This window comes from Bos indicus, chromosome 17 (assembly GCF_029378745.1).
Source record: "Bos indicus isolate NIAB-ARS_2022 breed Sahiwal x Tharparkar chromosome 17, NIAB-ARS_B.indTharparkar_mat_pri_1.0, whole genome shotgun sequence".
NCBI lineage: Eukaryota > Metazoa > Chordata > Mammalia > Artiodactyla > Bovidae > Bos > Bos indicus.
Window position 1 is genome coordinate 5,981,030 of NC_091776.1, and position 18,902 is coordinate 5,999,931.

At 44.5% G+C, this 18,902-nt stretch overlaps 1 protein-coding gene across 2 annotated transcripts in view; it reads left to right on the forward strand.

Moving 5' to 3' along the window:
- The first annotated feature begins 3,241 nt into the window (after positions 1 to 3,241).
- GATB (glutamyl-tRNA amidotransferase subunit B) overlaps positions 3,242 to 18,902 on the forward strand; it is a 102,829-nt gene continuing 87,168 nt past the window's right edge. For both annotated transcript variants that reach the window (XM_019977308.2, XM_070769007.1), the window contains exons 1-2: positions 3,242 to 3,455; positions 5,890 to 6,040. In XM_019977308.2, coding sequence (XP_019832867.2) covers positions 3,280 to 3,455; positions 5,890 to 6,040 — 327 coding nt within the window. In that variant the 5' untranslated portion in view covers positions 3,242 to 3,279. The remainder of the gene's footprint in view (positions 3,456 to 5,889; positions 6,041 to 18,902) is intronic.

The window sequence follows — 18,902 nt, forward strand, 5'->3', positions numbered from 1 at the left end:
TCTCAGCTTGAGAGCTGTCAGTAAGAGTTCTGACAGATATCAGAGTTGGCATGCAGGAGGAACACAGGAGAAACGGTCCCACAGCAGGAAGTTCGGTGGGAGCCCCTGACTAGACAGGAGGAAAAACAATGCACTCCTAGGCACCAGACCACGCACAAGGGCACCAGGGGCGCTGCTGGTGATGATAATCTGCGGGGAGAAGGGAGCCATCAGCTCCCGAGGCATTTTCAAAGGGCTGCGTCTTACACATCAAGCTGGAAGGTCTCCATTTGTTGAAGGGATCAAATATGTGCCTAGGATTTTCTCTCCCTCTAGTGGTGGGGCTTGCTCCTTGGAAGAAAAGCTGTGACCAACCTAGCTAGACAGCATATTAAAAAGCAGAGACATTAGCCAAAAATGTCCATCTAGTCAAAGTTATGGTTTTTCCAGGAGTCATGTATGTATGAGTTGGACTATAAAGAAAGCTGAGCACCAAAACATTGATGCTTTTGAGCTGTGGTGTTGGAGAAGACTCTTGAGAGTCTCTTGGACTGCAAGGAGATCCAACCTGTCTATCCTAAAGGAAATCAGTCCTGAATATTCATTGGAAGGACTGATGCTGAAGCTGAAACTCCAATACTATGGCCACCTGACGTGAAGAACTGACTCATTGGAAAAGACCCTGATGCTGGGAAAGATTGAAGGCGGGAGGAGAAAGGGATGACAGATGATGAGATGGTTGGATGGCATCACCGATGCGATGAACATGAGTTTGAGTAGGCTCCAGGAGTTGGTGATGGACAGGGAGGCCTGATGTGCTGCAGTCCATGGGGTTGCAAAGAGTCGGACATGACTGAGCAACTGAACTGACTGAATGGTGGGGCAGAATATGCTATTACTGCACAATATTACCTCATAAACAAAGATGAGTTTCCATTAGAGCACATTTTGCCCATGAAATAAGGATTTTCATTAGGTGTGTTGCTCTCTTACAGAGGTTTCCAAACACCCTCAAACCCTTCACCCTAGGGAGTGAACTGCCTCCTAAGCAGGCTAATTACCAGTGGGAAGGTGGCAATGGTCTCCGCTCCTTCTGGCTAAAGGATGCCCATTCTCTCTTCTGAGATACAGGATGCTCCCTCTCCTCTGCAGTCCTATCAAAGGGGGAGCCACGATATGACCAGAGACAACTCCCTTGACCCTGAGGCTGGGCCAGGTAAACCTGAGGGCTGAGTAAGAAAGAGAAGGCAAGTTTACCCAGAGCAAGGTGGGAAACTCAGAGGAGACATATTAGTAAAGGCTCTAAAGAGTGATCTGAACCTGATAGAGCCATAATTGACTAGAGGTAAATTCTAAAACCAATCTCCACTTCTACTTTACAGTCTCTGTCATTTCTCTCATTTTCGGTCATATGAAAATACTTCTGGTATAGCAACTTGGATCCGTGATAGCGAATGAAAAAATAAAAAGGATAGAAAAATTTAATAATTTTAATGAAAATAATTAAAGCTGCCTACCTGGTTGGAATAAATTGCATACTATTATAACTGTACAATAGTATTAATGGAAACAGACCATAGGTTACAGATGTCTAATCAACAGATTGGGCCTCCCAGGTCACGCAGTGGTAAGGAATTCTCCTGCCAATGTGAGAGACTCAGGCTTAATCCCTGGGTGGGGAAGATCCCCTGGAGTAGGAAATGGCAACTCGCTCCAGAATTCTTGCCTGGAAAATTCCATGGACAGATGAGGCTGGTGGGTTATAGTCTATGGGGTCAAAAAGAGTCAGACACCACTGAGCTTACACATACACAATCAACAGGTTATTGATCAATAACTGCAAATCTATCCATATGACATATATGAAGTATGCAGCTTTTCCCCCTGCTCAATATTCAGTTAGACATCAATGATGCTTACTTGATTTCTCCTCTTATATGTCTCCAAGGCAACCAAAGTCATATTTTCTGACAAACCTGTTTCTTTTCTGATTTCTTTATCTCAGTGAGTAACTTCATCAGCCATCCAGTTGTATAAAGCCAGAAATTCAGAAGTTACTTGACCCTCCCCTAGGCTTCCACCATTATATTTAATCCAATACCAAGTCCTCCAATCTTACTTTCTTAATCTATCTCACAGAGGTCAATTTCTCTCTGCCTCCTCCACCACACTATTTCATCATCTCCTTCCCACACAACTACTACTCTGAAGGGCATGTACTCCATTCTTTTGTCAAATGCATTCTTCACACACCACTCCTTCAATCAACAAGCATCTCTGAGAGACCTACTTTGTACTTTGGTAATACTGTGTTGAATAAGGCAGACCAATTTCCCATTCTCAAGGAGCTTGTGGAGATGGAAGATAAACACCAGATAGTCACGAGCACTATATGGAGTATTAATATAGGGTGATCTAACAGAGAATGGTGGAATAGCTATTCTAAACTGTATGTTCAAATACAAGAAATCAGTGGGCGTTTCAAGAAGGGGATGCATTTTGAAGCAGGAAAAAAAAAAAAAAAAAAGAAGTCCACTGGGATGATGGTATCTGCTATCAAGGCTTCCGTTGTATGTAAGGAAAGTATTTTCAAACACTGGCCAAGATCAAAAAGAAAAATTTTAAATGTTCCTGAGGTTTCAATCTAGGTCTATCTCCCAAGAACCTGTGCTGAAATACAGTCCTTATGGTCTAGGTGAAAGCATCCTATTTTTAACTTCTCTGTATGTCTAGTCTACCAAGAATGTAAGTTCCATGAACATAGTGGCTATATCTGCCTTGATCACTGCTGAATCCCCCGTGTCTAAGAACCATGGCGAGCATATTGGCATGCAAATAATTATTTCTTGCAGTTATGCATACACTGGTGTCTGAAGTGGAAAAGGAAGCAGAAAAAAGAACTGAGTTGGCGGTTCAGAAAGTCTTTACGGAGATGTCAAGGTCATTTACTGCAGCCCGACAGGTTAACTGGTATATAAAATCCCAGCCAGGTTTCTCAGCTTTCGATCTCTGGCACGGCCTGCTCTCTCTCACACGTGCTTACAGCTACAAACCTCTCCAACTCCCCGCTAGGAGGAGTCACACCTTCCGACCCAGAAACCCTCCCACTCTCCCGGCTATTTCTGCTTCCCGCCCCCTCTTCGCCTGGTTCCCGAAGCCTTCCGGTCGCAGTGCTCTCTGGTAAAAGTAGTCTTCCGGTCCGAGTCTAGAGCGGTTTATCTAATTTCTTAGAACTACGTTTCCCAGAGAGCCTTGCAGCAGAGGGAGGCTGTGTCACCTGACCAGGACTCTGGAGAGACAATGGCGGCGCCCATGTTGCGCTGGTGCTGTCCTGGAAGGCGTTTTGCTTTCGCCCGGGTTGGCTGCGGTTCTTGTCACAGAAGAGGGCCTCCGACTGGGTCCACGTCCAACGGGAAAAGAGGGCAGAGCTCAGTGGCTCAGCAGCCCCACATCACAGCCCAGAAGCCGAGAAAAGGGTATACTATTTCATACCAGTATTGCCCACTTAAGTTGAGGTAGAACTGCGGGACTTGGGAGATGATGGCCACTACAGACTTCCCTGGTGGCTCAGACGGTAAAGCGTCTGCCTACAATGCGGGAGTCCCGGGTTCGATCCCTGGGTCGGGAAGATCCCCTGGAGAAAGAAATGGCAACCCACTCCAGTATACTTGCCTGGAGAATCCCAGGGATAGAGGAGCCTGGTGGGCTGCAGTCCATGGGGTCGCGAAGAGTCGGACACGACTGAGCAACTTCACTTTAAAGCCCAGCCTTAAGTCTGGACGTTCTGGTGGGCGGGAACGTGTTGGGCTGTATATTGCAGCCCTGAAACCTAAATAAAGACAGGAAACTGGCTGTCTTATCAGTCCCTATCCCACATGTAAACCACTGTCTTCAGATAGCCTTATTTGGGTAATTTGAGAGTGTAAAATAGCAAGTGTTTTTTTAAATGTTTCACAGACAGAAGAGTGGTTCAGTCACCTTAACTAGTAGTCAGCCCAGTATCAGTAGAAGTGGGATCTTATTTAGCTGACATGTATTTAGCACAACTGGGCCAGCAGTGTTTTACTACTAAAAAGGAGCCTTTACCTACAAGTTCTGGATGGGTGGCTTAGAGTTAGAAAACACCACCTATCTGTGGAGGCCTTTCATGTTGAACGTGTGTGTGTGTGTGTGTGTGTGTCTGTGTGTCTGTGTGTGTGTGTGTGTGTGTGTGTCTGTGTGTGTGTGTGTGTGTCTGTGTGTGTGTGTGTGTGTGTGTGTGTGAACGTGTGTAGACCTAGGAAGATGCAGCCGGTGTGTGTCTCTGTGTGTGTGTGTGTGTGTGTCTGTGTGTGTGTGTCTGTGTGTGTGTGTGTGTCTGTGTGTGTGTGTGTGTGTGTGTGTGTGTGAACGTGTGTAGACCTAGGAAGATGCAGCCGGTATGAGATCTTCCCTCTGGTTGTGTAGAGACTGTTGATTATTTTGCTCAATGTCCTCTGAACGGGTGCTTATATTTCACTATATAAGACCTAAATGATTTCTTTTTAAGTGCAGAAACATAAGGCATGTGTCAAATATTCATTTTTTCCTTTGAGATAGTTAGGTTGCTATTATTTTTGCTTTTCTTTTTTAACAGAGGAGAAAATGTCCAGAAGCACTGGTTCTGTTCTTTTCATTAAATTAGATTGTTTCACTGTGAAAAGTGAATGAAAAGTTTTTTCGCTTATGTAATGAAACTGCAAAAAAAACATTGAATAAGGTTTTAGTGAATGCAGATTTCTGATGACTTCTTAGTTTAATTCCTCTCAATTATAGTTTGTGATTGCAAGCTTTAAAATTCCTTAAAAATAAGGAATTCACCAGTACTATAAATACAGAACTTCATGTATTGAAATGATTGAAACAAAACCAAATGCATGTAAATAAAAATTTTGATAATAGAGAAAATTGCTTGAGAGAAGAGCAGGATAGGAATAGACAGAATATGGAGAGAGTATGTGTACACCAGGCCATTTGCAGATTGCCCAGGATACATGGGGTTGATAATAACCCATGGAATAAGCACACTTAGATGAACCTAGGGAGACCTGTGTATGGGATGGATGTTCATACAGACCCAGCAGAGTAGGAGTGACCAGATAAGAGATTATTGTAGCATTTAAACTGCACTATTGCAGCTTCTTGGGTTTGGTAGCAATTAAGTTTAAAACATGCAAAGGAACCTGGCACTAAATGTCTGGAATTTAAAGTGATTTGGGGAACCAGGGGGGGGGGGGGAAGCCACTTGTGATGATTTAATGTTTTCCTTTGTGCAGAATTCCGAAGATTATCATTTAGTACTAATCCATTTTATCTGTATCACTATGGTTACTTTACTTGCAAACCATTGTTAGAAAACGAATTCAAAACATGACTGATAATTTCCCTTCCTTTTTAAATAATGAGATGTACAACTACTTATTTACCATTATTTCTCTAGTGGTAAAATCCTGTTTCCATTAATTCTAAAAATGTTCACAAAATCAGCTTTCTTTATGTACTGAGTGATTAACTGACAAGGGACAGTTAATTTAGAAAATGGTGCTTCTCATTAAAGTCAGCCAAGCAGTCTCCACCTGATAACCATTTCTAAATTGTTTTCAGATGCCATATTCTTCCTTTCTGTTAGCTGGTTTGCACAGTGAGCTCTTCTTATGCCATGTTATAAATGAATCTTGCTTTGCCAGTCTTCTTGGTGTTCATTTTGCATTGCTATTAATTTAGTCACCCAATACAATGTAACACATTTTTTAAAGTAGAATATACAGTTTTAATAAGTTAAAAGCACAAGTGGGAAGCATTAGTAACATTTGCAGGTTAAGCTCATAGAAACTCACTCATGGTAATAGATCGAACCTAATGACTTCTTAACCATTATGTTCTCCTCCTTAGTGAACCTGAATGGGCAGCTGTGGTAGGATTGGAAATTCATGCCCAGATTGCCTCCAACTCCAAACTCTTTTCTGGATCTCAAGTCTGCTTTGCAGCTCCTCCCAATTCTTTGGTATCTTTTTTTGATGCATCTCTACCTGGAACTTTGCCGGTAAGGTTTTTATTTAATGCTGTTTTCATTTGCAAAATGTTCATCCTTCACTGATAACTCTTAGGAAATACTTGTTTAGGAAACTTTGAATGGAGTGGGATGGACTAAATGTTTTCTAAAGACTCATCTCTGAATTCTAAGCGTAAATGTCATCCATTTGTTCATACATTCATGCACTCATCTCACACACAGTTTAGAATGTCTGCTGAATACTAGAATGTCTGTGCTATGAACTGAAATAGAAGGATGAGCAACTATCTTTGTCTTTGAGAAGTTCAAAGGCGAGTTGGGGAGATGTGTCCTGTGTGAGTACTGTGTGATTATTCTTGTGAAGGTCATAAGCACAGTTTAGTTTTGGATCCCCGAGGAGGGATACCTAATTCAGTATGAGGACTGTTGTGAGAAATTGGGGAAGGGGTGTGGTTCGTTAAGGAAAGGTCATTGGGGGAGGTGGTGTCTCAGCTAGCTGAGAAGCCAGGTCAGAGTCAGGCAGGTACCTGGGGAAGGAGAAGTCTGGCCAATGGAAGCAGCATATGTCACGTGATTTTACAGTGTAAGGTTCATAATGATTGTGGTTTTGAAAGTTAAGAAGGGCTCAGTAACACAGAAAAAGTCAACCATATGATGCTTTGAGTTAATCACTGATCTGTCTGCTCCTTTTCACTAAAACCCAAGGAATGACTGGGTCCAGGGTACTCATCAGCAAGATTTTTAACATGTATTTTCATATAGGTGGTTTAATTTTTGAAGAAAAGGATGGAAGGAACAGTGTGAATATTGGGGCTAATACTTGGCTCATAGTCTGTCCAGGACACGCATTATCAGCTGGATGTGGGGTTTCCTGCCAGCCTTTCAGGGAAAGTGTATCTGATGGTGATGGGAGGAGGGAGTGGTTGTCCTGAGTGAATTCCATGCTCTCTAACATTTAAATACAGGTGAAAACTGGTTAAACCGAACTCTGGCAGGAGTACAGGGGCAGAAGTTTACTTTTCCCAGAGTCATGGCCCAGAGGAGAAGGTCATGGGCAGCTGCTCCAGTGTACCTGCTGTACTCAGGGTTTCGGTTGTACTGGGGCAGCGTGTGTGTCTTGGAGTCGTTCCTTACTTGCACTTGGTCCTGGACAACCCCTATGCTTGTAAACCCTATCTAGCTGCTGCTGCTGCTAAGTCGCTTCAGTCGTGTCCGACTCTGTGACCCCATAGATGGCACCCCACCAGGCTCTGCCATCCCTGGGATTCTCCAGGCAAGAATACTGGAGTGGGTTGCCATTTCCTTCTCCAATGCATGAAAGTGAAAAGTGAAAGTGAAGTCGCTCAGTTGTGTCCGACTCTTAGCGACCCCATGGACTGAAGCCCACCAGGCTCCTTCATCCGTGGGATTCTCCAGGCAAGAGCACTGGAGTGGGGTGCTATCACCTTCTCTGAAACCCTGTGTAGGGTTGTCTTTGAATTGCTGTTGGGTCTTTCTGGGAGAAGACAAGCACAGGATTGTCTTACCTTCCTTTCTCACTCCCTTCCTCTGCCTTAGAGCATCTGTTTATGGAGAGATTGTTTTTGTTTGTGAAGAGTTATAGTTTACATTTTTCAGTTATAAATGTATGAATTCTCTTTGCAGGCACAGAGTCAAATATAGTAGAAATAAATATCTATTTAGACAAACAATTCATCACAACACCTTTCCTTTCTTCCTTCTGAGCTCAGAATTTTTTTTTCCCACATGGTGGTTTATTATCAAGAGACTAGACTTAACTGCAGAGTTCTTTCTAGGTTTTTCCAGCTAGGAATGTAGCATCAGTTCAGTTGCTCAGTCGTGTCCGACTCTGCGACCCCATGAACTGCAGCACGCCAGGCCTCCCTGTCCATCATCAACTCCCAGAGTTCACCCAAACCCATGTCCATTGTGTTGGTGATGCCATCCAACCATCTCATCCTCTGTCATCCCCTTCTCCTGCCCCCAATCTTTCCCAGCATCAGGGTCTTTTCAGATGAGTCAGCTCTTCACATCAGGTGGCCAAAGTATTGGAGTTTCAGCTTCAGCATCAGTCCTTCCAATGAACACTCAGGACTCATCTCCTTTACAATGGACTGGGGATCTCCTTGCGGTCCAAGGGACTCTCAAGAGTCTTCACCAACACCACAGTTCAAAAGCATCAATTCTTCGGCACTCAGCTTTCTTCACAGTCCAACTCTCACATCCATACATGACCACTGGAAAAACCATAGCCTTGACTAGAGACCTTTGTTGACAAAGTAATGTCTCTGCTTTTCAATATGCTGTCTAGGTTGGTCATAACTAACATCTCTTTGCAGCTAAGCAGGTTTTCTGTAGTTGTGGCTGTGTGTGTGCTAAGTCTCTTTAGTTGTGTCCAACTCTTTGTGACCTTTTGACTGTAGTCTGCCAGACTCCTCAGTCCATGTGATTCTCCAGGCTAAATGTGGTCAAATGTTAGAGACAATTCAAAGTAACTAAATGTCAGCATGCCCTGAAAGATGTCTCATCATGCCCTACAGAAGAAGATACTTTCCCAGGTATAAGCATTATCAGCGTGACAGTGAAGGTGTTTGGGACATTGAGGTGTTGAGAGCTTGACTTACAGTCATTAAATGACAGTTGAAGGCTAGAAATCCAGTTTGCTTGAGCTGGGATATGTTTTTCCTTTTTTGGAGTCTACCACGCTCATGGTTTGAGCAGCCTAATGGATTCTCTCAACAGAGCTCATCGGCCTCTTTTTCAGAAATGCTTCTGTCTTTAGTATGTGACCCAGGTGACACCAGAACTACCAGAATAAGATGTTGTCACTCTCACAGCACTTCAAAACCCAGTGGTATCTATAGAGAAGTTTTAAAGACTCTGAAACATTGAGACAGTTGGCCTTTGGTAAGCCTGTGGAGCTGGTTTATTGATGCTCTGATATTCTGACTCTGCATTTGGTGGTTTTTGTACCAAAAATGATGACCATTTGTCAGATACGCTGACTGGATAGGAAGAAAGGGCAGCCAAAAGAATTTAGGTTAGAGTGTCAAGTCTTTTTCTGTAGACCAAATTCATTTGCTTCTGGCCCATTACAGAGAAAATACGAGGAAGTGTCTTTCGGTAGGTATTTGATGCTTCCCCTCTCGCGATTGTGTCTTTGTTCATTCACTCAACTGACATTTATTGGATGCCTCCCATGCACTAGCCATCGTGGAAGCTCTAGTGACACAAGCTTTGAAGAAGGTAAAGGATAGATGAGAGTTTCATCCTCGTGAGCTTGACAAGTGAGCAGGCAGTTGCAGTACCGTTCAGTGAACTTGCTGGTAGCGGGAATACAAGGAGAGACATTTAACACAGACATAAGGAATTGGCAGAATTTGGCCAGATAAAAGTGAATGGGAAGTACAGAGACCAGAAGAGAAACAGGACATGGCTTGATCTAGAAGCTGAAAGAAATCTGATTCGTTGTAGCCCAGGAGAAGGACATGGCCACCCACTCCAGTATCCTTGCCGGGAGAATCTACGGACAGAGAATCCTAGCAGTCCATGGGGTCACACGGAGTTGCACACTACTGAAGTGACTTAGCATGCACGCACACATGCACGCATTGTAGCCTAGAACTTGAATATGGCGTGGCAAGAGGTGAAGCTGGCGTGGAAAGTGTAGTCTGTACCACACAAGCCTCGCTAAGCAGTGTGCCTCCCACTGCAGAGAGGTCCAGGGTCAAAAGTGCCAAGGGATGGAGCGTTCTGAGAAGGAGTGAGTACACACGGTGTCAGACTTACTAAGAGTCAAGTGAGGTGAGGCCTGGGCAGGGGCCATTGGCTATTAATGGGGTATCCTTTGCAAGAATGGCTCCAGTACATTGATGGGGGTAGGAGGAAGGTGACGGAAGATAAGCTCAGGGGTGTTGAGGGAGAGGTGAGAGTTGAGCAGCTATTCCAAGAAGTTTGGCTCAGGAGGGAAAGAGAATGCAGGAGAGGATTCCCTGGTGGTGCGGTGGTGGGGACTCAGCACTGTTCTTGCCAGCACCTGGGTTTGATCTCTGGCCAGGAAAGGAAGATCCCGCGAGCTGTGCAGTGTGGCAAAAAGAAAGGAGACCAAATTCCCACTGATGATACTGTTGTATTTAAAAAAGGGAGTGGAATGCCTCGGTAGTTCAGTGGTTAGGACTGTTGAGCTCTCACTGCCAAGGGCCTGGGTTTGATCTAGTTGGCCAGATAAATAAATACAGAGAGGTGATTTTTAAAAAGATAGGGAAAGGGATAGTTAGGGAGTTTGGAGTTCACGTGCACGTGCCATGTTTAAAATGGACAGCCAACAGAGATCTGCTGCAGAGCGCAGTGCCGTCGCTCGGTGTCACGTGGCAGCCTGGGTGGGCGCGGGGTTGGGGAAGAACAGATGCGTGTGTATGTATGGCCGAGTCCCTTCACTGTCCGCCTGAAACTGTCACAGCATTGTTAATTGGCTATGCTCCCAAATAAAATAAAAGGTTTAATTAAAAAAAACAAACTTCTCAGTTTCCTTAATGTTGGAGAAACTTGAGATGGTTTTAATGATGATGAATTATAGTCAACAGTAAGGTAACATCCCCTTAAAAGTATGTTAAGAAGGTAGATCTCATGTTAAATATTTTTACTGCAATAAAATACAAAATACTGCAACAAAATACTTTTTGATGCTGATGAGAAGGAGCCAATGACAAAGGGGCAATTAAAGAGGCTTTTGATGAATGTGGCAAGTTGAACATGTTAATCTGCCTGTCTCCCAGCCCCAAAGAAACCCCACAGAAATGACAGTCAAAGAATTCAAATGTTGTCAACCTATGAGAGAATGGGAGAGGAGACCAGATTGCAGGAGAGAAGGTGGATGCAGGAGGGCCTGACTTAGCAGAAGGGAGTTAAGTGTGAGCCAGGAGAGGGACAGAAAGCCTGCAGAAAGAGCACTGGTCAGGAAGGAGCTGTGTGCCCTGGGCAGCCCCAGGAAGGGTCCCAATGTGAGATCCGCAGGTATTGTGGAGGGCCAGGGGCAGGTCAAGACAGAGGGGTTAATTCATCGTCTAGATTCAGAGCAGTTAGACCGGAGGTCCTCTCCCTTCCCTTTTACAGCTGCTCTAGCCCCACAGGGATGTGCAGTCTGGGGAGAAATTCAGCTGCTGACACACTCCCCGAGAGATCCAGGCACTGGGGTCAGACTGTCTGCACTCTGCCCGTGCCTTTCCCAGCATGACCATCTCTCCTCTTTCTCGCCCTCCACTCCTTAAGCAGCAATCCGCAGGAACCCGACAGAACTTGACATCTAGGGGGAATCTCAGTAAAAAGAAGCCCATCACTGACTCGGTGGACATGAGTCTGAGCAAGTCTGGGAGATGGTGAAGGACAGGGAAGCCTGTTCTGCTGCAGGCCACGAGGTCACAAAGAGGCAGACGTGACTGACGGACTGGACAACAACAGTGAAAAAAACACCTCCCCAGCTACCTCACTGAGAGTCCTAGTGTGAAGGCCGCCAGCCAGCAAGGCCTTTGAATCAGCATTTTGGTACCTTACTTTAAGATAGAAATTGACAGCCCCAGATCACCAGACATTTGAAGAAATTCTCCAACATAGCAGACAGGGCCCAAAATAAAAGGAAAACTGAACGAAATCAGAGGCAACAGATAACGCATAGGGTAAAAATACTTTAAAAATTAAAAGCTTTTGTAAATATCCTCAGAAAGATAAGAGAAGGTAGCTGTATCTTTGAAACAGGAATATGCTACCACCTTGTTAAAATAAACAATCAGAACAGAAGCTTTAAAATTAGGATGGGAAAAAAAAAAGTCCAGAAGAGTCAGAATATAAAATCAAATCTTTCAGAAAGAATAACACATACAATGAATTGGACAGTAGGGGGGAGAAAATAGGAAATTGAGAAAATCAATCCAGGACCTCCAACCTCTGATTAATAGGAGTTCCAAAAGAGAGGAAGTAGACAAGAGAAAATTGTCAAACAGATGACACAGATGAATCTCTCAGAGCTGCAGGACACGAGTCTCCAAATCAGAAGGGCCTGCCAGTGACCCAATACAAGGAATAAAAATAGCCTCCCAGGGCAGGCCTGCCATCAGGAACTAAGGGAACGCAACACCAGTGAACACGGATGACTGACGGGAAGCTGCTGTGTGACACAGGGAGCCCAGCCTGGCACTCTGCGACCAGCTAGCGTGGTGGGGTGGGAGGGAGGGGAGATATATATGTACATAAGACTGATTTCAGCTGTTGTAAGGCAGAGACCAACACAACATTGTAAAGCAGTTATCCTCCAATTTTTAAAAATCTGACAACGACCCCAAAAGACAAGAGACTAGAACTGAGAGCAAAGGCCTGGGAATCAGTCCTGTTTGACTTCTCAAAGCAGCACTTAGAGCTGGAAGATGATGGAATAAATAGTGCCTTTTAAAATCATAGGGAAAAAGTCATTCTAACCTGGAATTCTGTGTCCACCACTACAAATCAAGTGTAGCCATAGAATAATTATATTTTCAGACAGGCAGGTTCTCGACAAATCATCTTTCCAATAAAAAGGAACCTGCTGGAGGCATGGCGAGGTTCTGGGTTGCTGGCTGTGCTAGACACCTAGAGAGCCTAGCAGGAGAGGAGGGGAGGGCTGTGGAACAGAGAGGTTTCCAGAAAGGGAGGGGGAGGGAAGAGCAGGTATCTAATGCTGTGTAGATAAGAGATTTTTACAAGGAAACCAGAGTCTTTCATTGATTTTATTGAAGTGTAGTTGATTTACAATGTTGTGTTAATTTCTACTCTACAGCAAAGTGACTCAGTTCTATGTGTGTGTCTATATATACACACACACACATACACACACATGTTCTTTTTCATATTCTTTTCCATTATAGTTTACCATAGGATTTTGAGTATAGTTCCCTGTGCTATAAAGTGTATGTGTGTGCATGTGCTAAGTCACTTCAGTCATGTCCAACTCTTTGCAACCCTATGGACTGTAGGTCACCAGGGTCCTCTGTCCATGGCATTCTCCAGGCCAGAATACTGGAGTGGATTGCCATGCCCTCCTCCAGGGGATCTTCCTGACCCAGGGATCAAACCTGAGTCTCTTACGTCTCCTGCATTGGCAGGTGGGTTCTTTACCACCAAGTGCCACCTGAGAAGACCTTGTTCATCCATTCTATATGTAATAGTTTGTATCTGCTGCATCACTGACTGAATGGACGTCAGTTTGAGTGAACTCCGGGAGTTGGTGATGGACAGGGAGGCCTGGCATGCTGCGGTTCATGGGGTCGCAAAGAGTCGGACACGACTGAGCGACTGAACTGAACTGAACTGAATCCCAAATTGCCAGCCTATTTCTCCTCCACCTTGCCCCGCCTTGGCAACTACAAGTCTGTTCTCTATGTCTGTGAGCCTGAGAAACTGGAGTCTTAGAAAATAATAAGAATAGGCAATAAAATGAAAAGCCTACGAACTCCAAGAAGAAGCAAAACATTCAAGAAAGGAAATGTGATTGGAATGTACTGAGCAGCTCAGCAGACATGTATTTACACGATAATAACAAACACCAACCATTCATTTAACAAAACCTGTGATGTAATTGGGATATTGGCAAGTCAAAGAACTAAATTGTTATCTACCATAATTGGAAGTCATGTCCTAAATTGATAAAGTAAGAAAAAAAGTAACCTAAGGCTATGCTTTAGGAATATTTTGGAGCCAGTTAGGAGCAGCCTCTTTCTCCTTTTCAGGCCCTAACTTGATTGGTTGGTTTTTGTTTTTGTTTAATTGGCTGTTGTTATTTCTTTTGGCTTTTTATTTTTTTAAATAAGGCAATGAGTGAAAGGTTTAGAGCTCCCAAGAGACGGATGGATTATGAGGTAAAAAGTTTTTCAACAAGGTTTTTGTATCAAGATAATATTAAGTAAAATAATCAGATATTACCTCTGCTGATTTCTCAGCCTTCTGATGGTGAAATTTTCTCTTTTTTTCCCCTGAAGTTGAAACAGTGACCTCACCCCACCCATTCCCTCACCTGTAAATCCCGCCCTTACTCCCTGTTACGGGGAAAGGCTCGTTCACGTTCTAGACCCTTCACGCCCAGGCTCAAGCACGTGGAGGTGTCCCTGCTTCCCCACGGGTGGGGTGGCCTGCTGACTACCAACCTGGCTTTCCACTTGAATGCCATTCAGGTCATCATGGGCTTGCACTTAGGGGTGGCTTATTTTGTTCTTAAATGGATAAGTAATAAGCATGGGTAAATTCCATGGGACAGAGTAAGATATAAAAGTGTTGCAAAACATCTCACCTTGTAATTTACATAAATTATCTCTTGGGAATGGCATGGGCCAAAGTCTGGTGGCTTCATATTCCAAAAACAACCACATTGGGTTATGGGGACAGTTCATCAAATCTGTCTTCTTCCCAGGTTAAGGCAGGATTGTCTCACGGCAAATGGCCAAGAGCCATGCCCAGAAAGTGATGCCTTGTCCCAAGGTCCCCTGGCACAGCTTATTACTTAAAAATAGGAAGATAAATACCAGACACGACAGCTCAGAGATCTGAAGGCGGTTCAGGACTGTCGGGGGGTGCGGGTGGGTGGCAGGAACTGCTGATTTTCCTTATAAGTTATAAGGAAATTTATTCATACACGTAATATTTTGTTAAACAGTTGAAACTTAGATTTAAAGGAGTGACGTATCGGGGAGAGAGTTATTGATAGAATCGGGTTCCTGAGAAAGCGGGGGCTGTCCCTGGAGCTGAAGAACACAGCTCTTGCCCTGTAACCTCAGGGAAGGGGAGCCCTCCACTCATGACTGGAGGCAACTTTTGGGGCTGGGTTGCGGAAGCTTGGGAGGCTTCCCTGGTGGCTCAGACAGTAAAGAATCTGCCTGCAGTGCAGGAGACCCGGATTCGATCCCTGAGTTGGGAAGATCCCCTGGAGAAGGAAATGGCAACCCACTCCAGTATTCTTGCCTGGAGAATCCCATGGACTGAGGAGCCTGGCAGGCTACAGTCCACGAGATCACAAAGAGTAGGACACGACTGAGGGACGTTCCCAGCTCCCTTCTGATTTCTCCTTCTCTAGCTAACACTGTCTCTTGGATCTCACGCTCCTCGTCGGTGCTCTTTCCTGCCTGTGTTAGTGTGTTTGGATTTGGGGTTTGTGGGTGAGATGCTCTCTCAGCTTGTCTGTGCTTCCCATCATTACTGCTTCTCCCTGGCTCTTGAGTGACAGTAGAGAATCCCAAGCTGACAGGTCTGTCTGCTCAGCACACGGAAGACTCGATTTCCTTGTCTTCAGGCATTCGTTCCCTGCAAGAAGTCTGCTCCTTTTCGTGTTCCCTCTCTGATGGCTCTGGTCAGGATGCATCCAGGAATGGAAGTGTTTTTATTTGTCCTGCTCGGTGTTCGGTGTGATTTCTCCGCTTACAAACTCAGCCCAGGACTGTGGCCGCGTCACTGGCAGTACTCACAGTGGCTCTGCTGGCCCTGTTTGGGCTTAAGGGATGGTTTCTCCATTCGTTTTGGGGCCCCCAGCTGCCACACTGCCAGGGCGATGAGCCCTTCAAGCCCCACGTCTATGCCGGCACAGGGCCAGGGGCTCTCATTGCTCAAGACTGTCTTTTCACCCGAGGCCTGAGGTAGTCGCCTCTTCCATGTGAACCCCTCATTTGGTGGCACAAGATTTTCTGGCTGGACCGGGATTTCGTGGCTCCTGTCAGCTCCCTGCCCCAGTGGAATCCCAGCCTTGACTTCTTTGCCTTAGGTGCTTGAAATCGCCAGCATCTGGTATCTCTTCAGCCTGGTTAACAAGGTTAGTGGTAGTAAGGTCCACTCACATTTACTGAGTGCTTTCTTTATGTGTGTGTACTTGTTTTAACCTTGTCAACCCTACGGGGCAGTTTCTGTCAATATCCCAGTTAGGTAGTAAGTGGAGAAGTCAGTCTGTTGTTCCATGTCCAGTTCTGTTACTTCTTGAATTGCATACAGATTTCTCAAGAGGCAGGTGAGGTGGTCTGGTATTCCCATCTCTTTCAGAATTTTCCACACTTTGTTGTGATCCACACAGTCAAGGGCTTTGGCATAGTCAGTAAAGCAGAAATAGATGCTTTTCTGGAACTCTCATGCTTTTTCCATGATCCAACAGATGTTGGCTATTTGATCTCTGGTTCCTCTGCCTTTTCTAAATCCAGCTTGAACATCTGGAAGTTCATGGTTCACGTATTGCTGAAGCCTGGCTTGGAGAATTTTGAGCATTACTTTACTAGCGTGTGAGATGAGTGCAATTGTGCGGTAGTTTGAGCATTCTTTGGCATTGCCTTTCTTTGGGATTGGAATGAAAAGTGACCTTTTCCAGTCCTGTGGCCACTGCTGAGTTTTCCAAATTTGCTGGGATATTGAGTGTGCAGCAATTTCACAGCATCATCTTTCAGGATTTGGAGTAGCTCAACTGGACTTCCATCACCTCCACTAGCTTTGTTCATACTGATACTTCCTAAGGCCCACCTGACTTCATGTTCCAGGAGGTCTGGCTCTAGGTCAGTGATCACACCATCGTGATTATCTGGGTTGTGAAGGTCTTTTTTGTACAGTTGTTCTGTGTATTCTTGCCACCTCTTCTTAATATCTTCTGCTTCTGTTAGGTCCATACCATTTCTGTCCTTTATTGAGCCCATCTTTGCATGAAATGTTCCCTTGGTGTCTCTAATTTTCTTGAAGAGATCTCTAGTCTTTCCCATTCTGTTGTTTTCCTCTATTCCTTTGCACTGATCACTGAGGAAGACTTTCTTATCTCTTCTTGCTATTCTTTGGAACTCTGCATTCTAATGGACACATCTTTCCTTTTCTCCTTTGCTTTTCACTTCTCTTCTTTTCACAGCTATTTGTAAGGCCTCCTCAGACAACCATTTTGCCTTTTTGCATTTCTTTTCCATGGGGACGGTCTTGATCCCTGTCTCCTGTACAATGTCACGAACTTCCGTCCACAGTTCTTCAGGCAGTCTGTCTATCAGGTCTAATCCCTTGAGTCTACTTGGAAAGGAGTATGTCAAGGCTGTATATTTTCACCCTGCTTATTTAACTTATATGCAGAGTTTATCATGAGAAATGCTGGACTGGATGAAGCACACGCTGGAATCAAGATTGCCGGGAGAAATATCAATAACCTCAGATATGCAGATGACACCACCTTTATGGCAGAAAGCAAAGAAGAACTAAAGAGCCTCTTAATGAAAGTGAAAGAGGAGAGTGAAAAAGTTGGCTTAAAACTCAACTTTGAAAAAACTAAGATTGTGGCATCCGGTCCCATCAAATCATGGCAAATAGATGGTGAAACAATGAAGACAGTGGCTGACTTTATTTTTTGGGCTTCAGAATCACTGCAGATGGTGACTGCAGCCATGAAATTAAAGGATGCTTGCTCCTTGGAAGAAAAGTTATGAGCAACCTAGACAGCTTATTAAAAAGCAGAGATATTACTTTACCAGCAAAAGTATGTCTAGTCAAAGCTATGGTTTTTCCAGTGGTCATGTATGGATGTAAGATTTGGACTATAAAGAAAGCTGAGCACAAGAATTGATGCTTTTGAACTGTGGCGTTGGAGAAGACTCTTGCGAGTCCCTTGGACTGCACGGAGATCCAACCGGTTCATCCTAAAGGAAATCAGTCGTGAATATTCATTGGATGGAGTGATGCTGAAGCTGAAACTCTAATACTTTGGCCACCTGATGTGAAGAACTGACTCATTGGAAAAGACCCTGATGCTGGGAAAGATTGAAGGCAGGAGGAGAAGGAGACGACAGAGGAAGAGATGGCTGGATGGCATCACCGACTCAATGGACATGAGTTTGAGTGAACTCCGGGAGTTGGTGATGGACAGGGAGGCCTGGCGTGCTGCAGTTCATGGGGTTGCAAAGAGTCGGACACGTCTGAGGCGACTGAACTGACTGCCTGACTGGAGAAGTCAGATTGAAACACCGTAGTCCGACTTCCAAATTCATACCATTGCCCTTCTGCCTCGTACAGCTACCCCTGGGTGATGGGGGCCCCAGGGGCTTTCCTTCTTGCTTTTGAGCTTGAGTGTGTGTATTGACACGTTACTCTGTGTACGTGTCTGTGTGTGCAGACACAATACTTGTTCTCGTCCCCCAACTCCACTCCCTACCCTGCCCGGTGTGTCTGTCCCTCTGGCTCTGCCTCACTTAGGCTGCTGACTTTACAGCGGTTACAGCCTCCCTCCCCGCCTGCCATTCTGATTAGTGACCCTTCTTCTGAATGTTTCCTAGGACTCCAGGCATTTTTATCTTCTCATTTTACCTTTAGTTTTAGAATTATGTGGAATCCCATCATAAATCTTCAGACTGGAAAGGTCACTCGGCCTATTTTCCTGCTGGTAGGCAGGATTACAGCTAAGCTAAAAACAGCATTCTTTGTTTTTATTAACCGACATTCAGCTTCATTCATTACCTTGACCTAGTAAAACCTCTTACTGTGATACAAAATTTTCCTTAATTTATTAAATCATTATTTGTGTATAGAATTATAGACAGAATCTTAGGTTATTTCTTCGAGTCAGTTATTTCCTATTTATCAATGTCATTCCAACTCTCATAATATTTTGTATGTGAGATGTGAAATGGGAAGGAAAATAGGAAAGGAAATATATTTGTTTGATAAAATGTCTAGAGATTTACAGCTCTGTTTCTTTCATAATTTGCTAATGTTTCCAGCAATGGCGAGATTTCAGCAAACCATCAAGTGTGCTTGAAATATATGCCTGTGCAGACCACAAGCGTGCGCACACGTGCGTGTGCTCACACGCTCACTTTGTTGTTTGATGTGCTTGCCCCCTTGTGGTGTCGATCCCCGAGCAGGAGAAGGCAAAGCA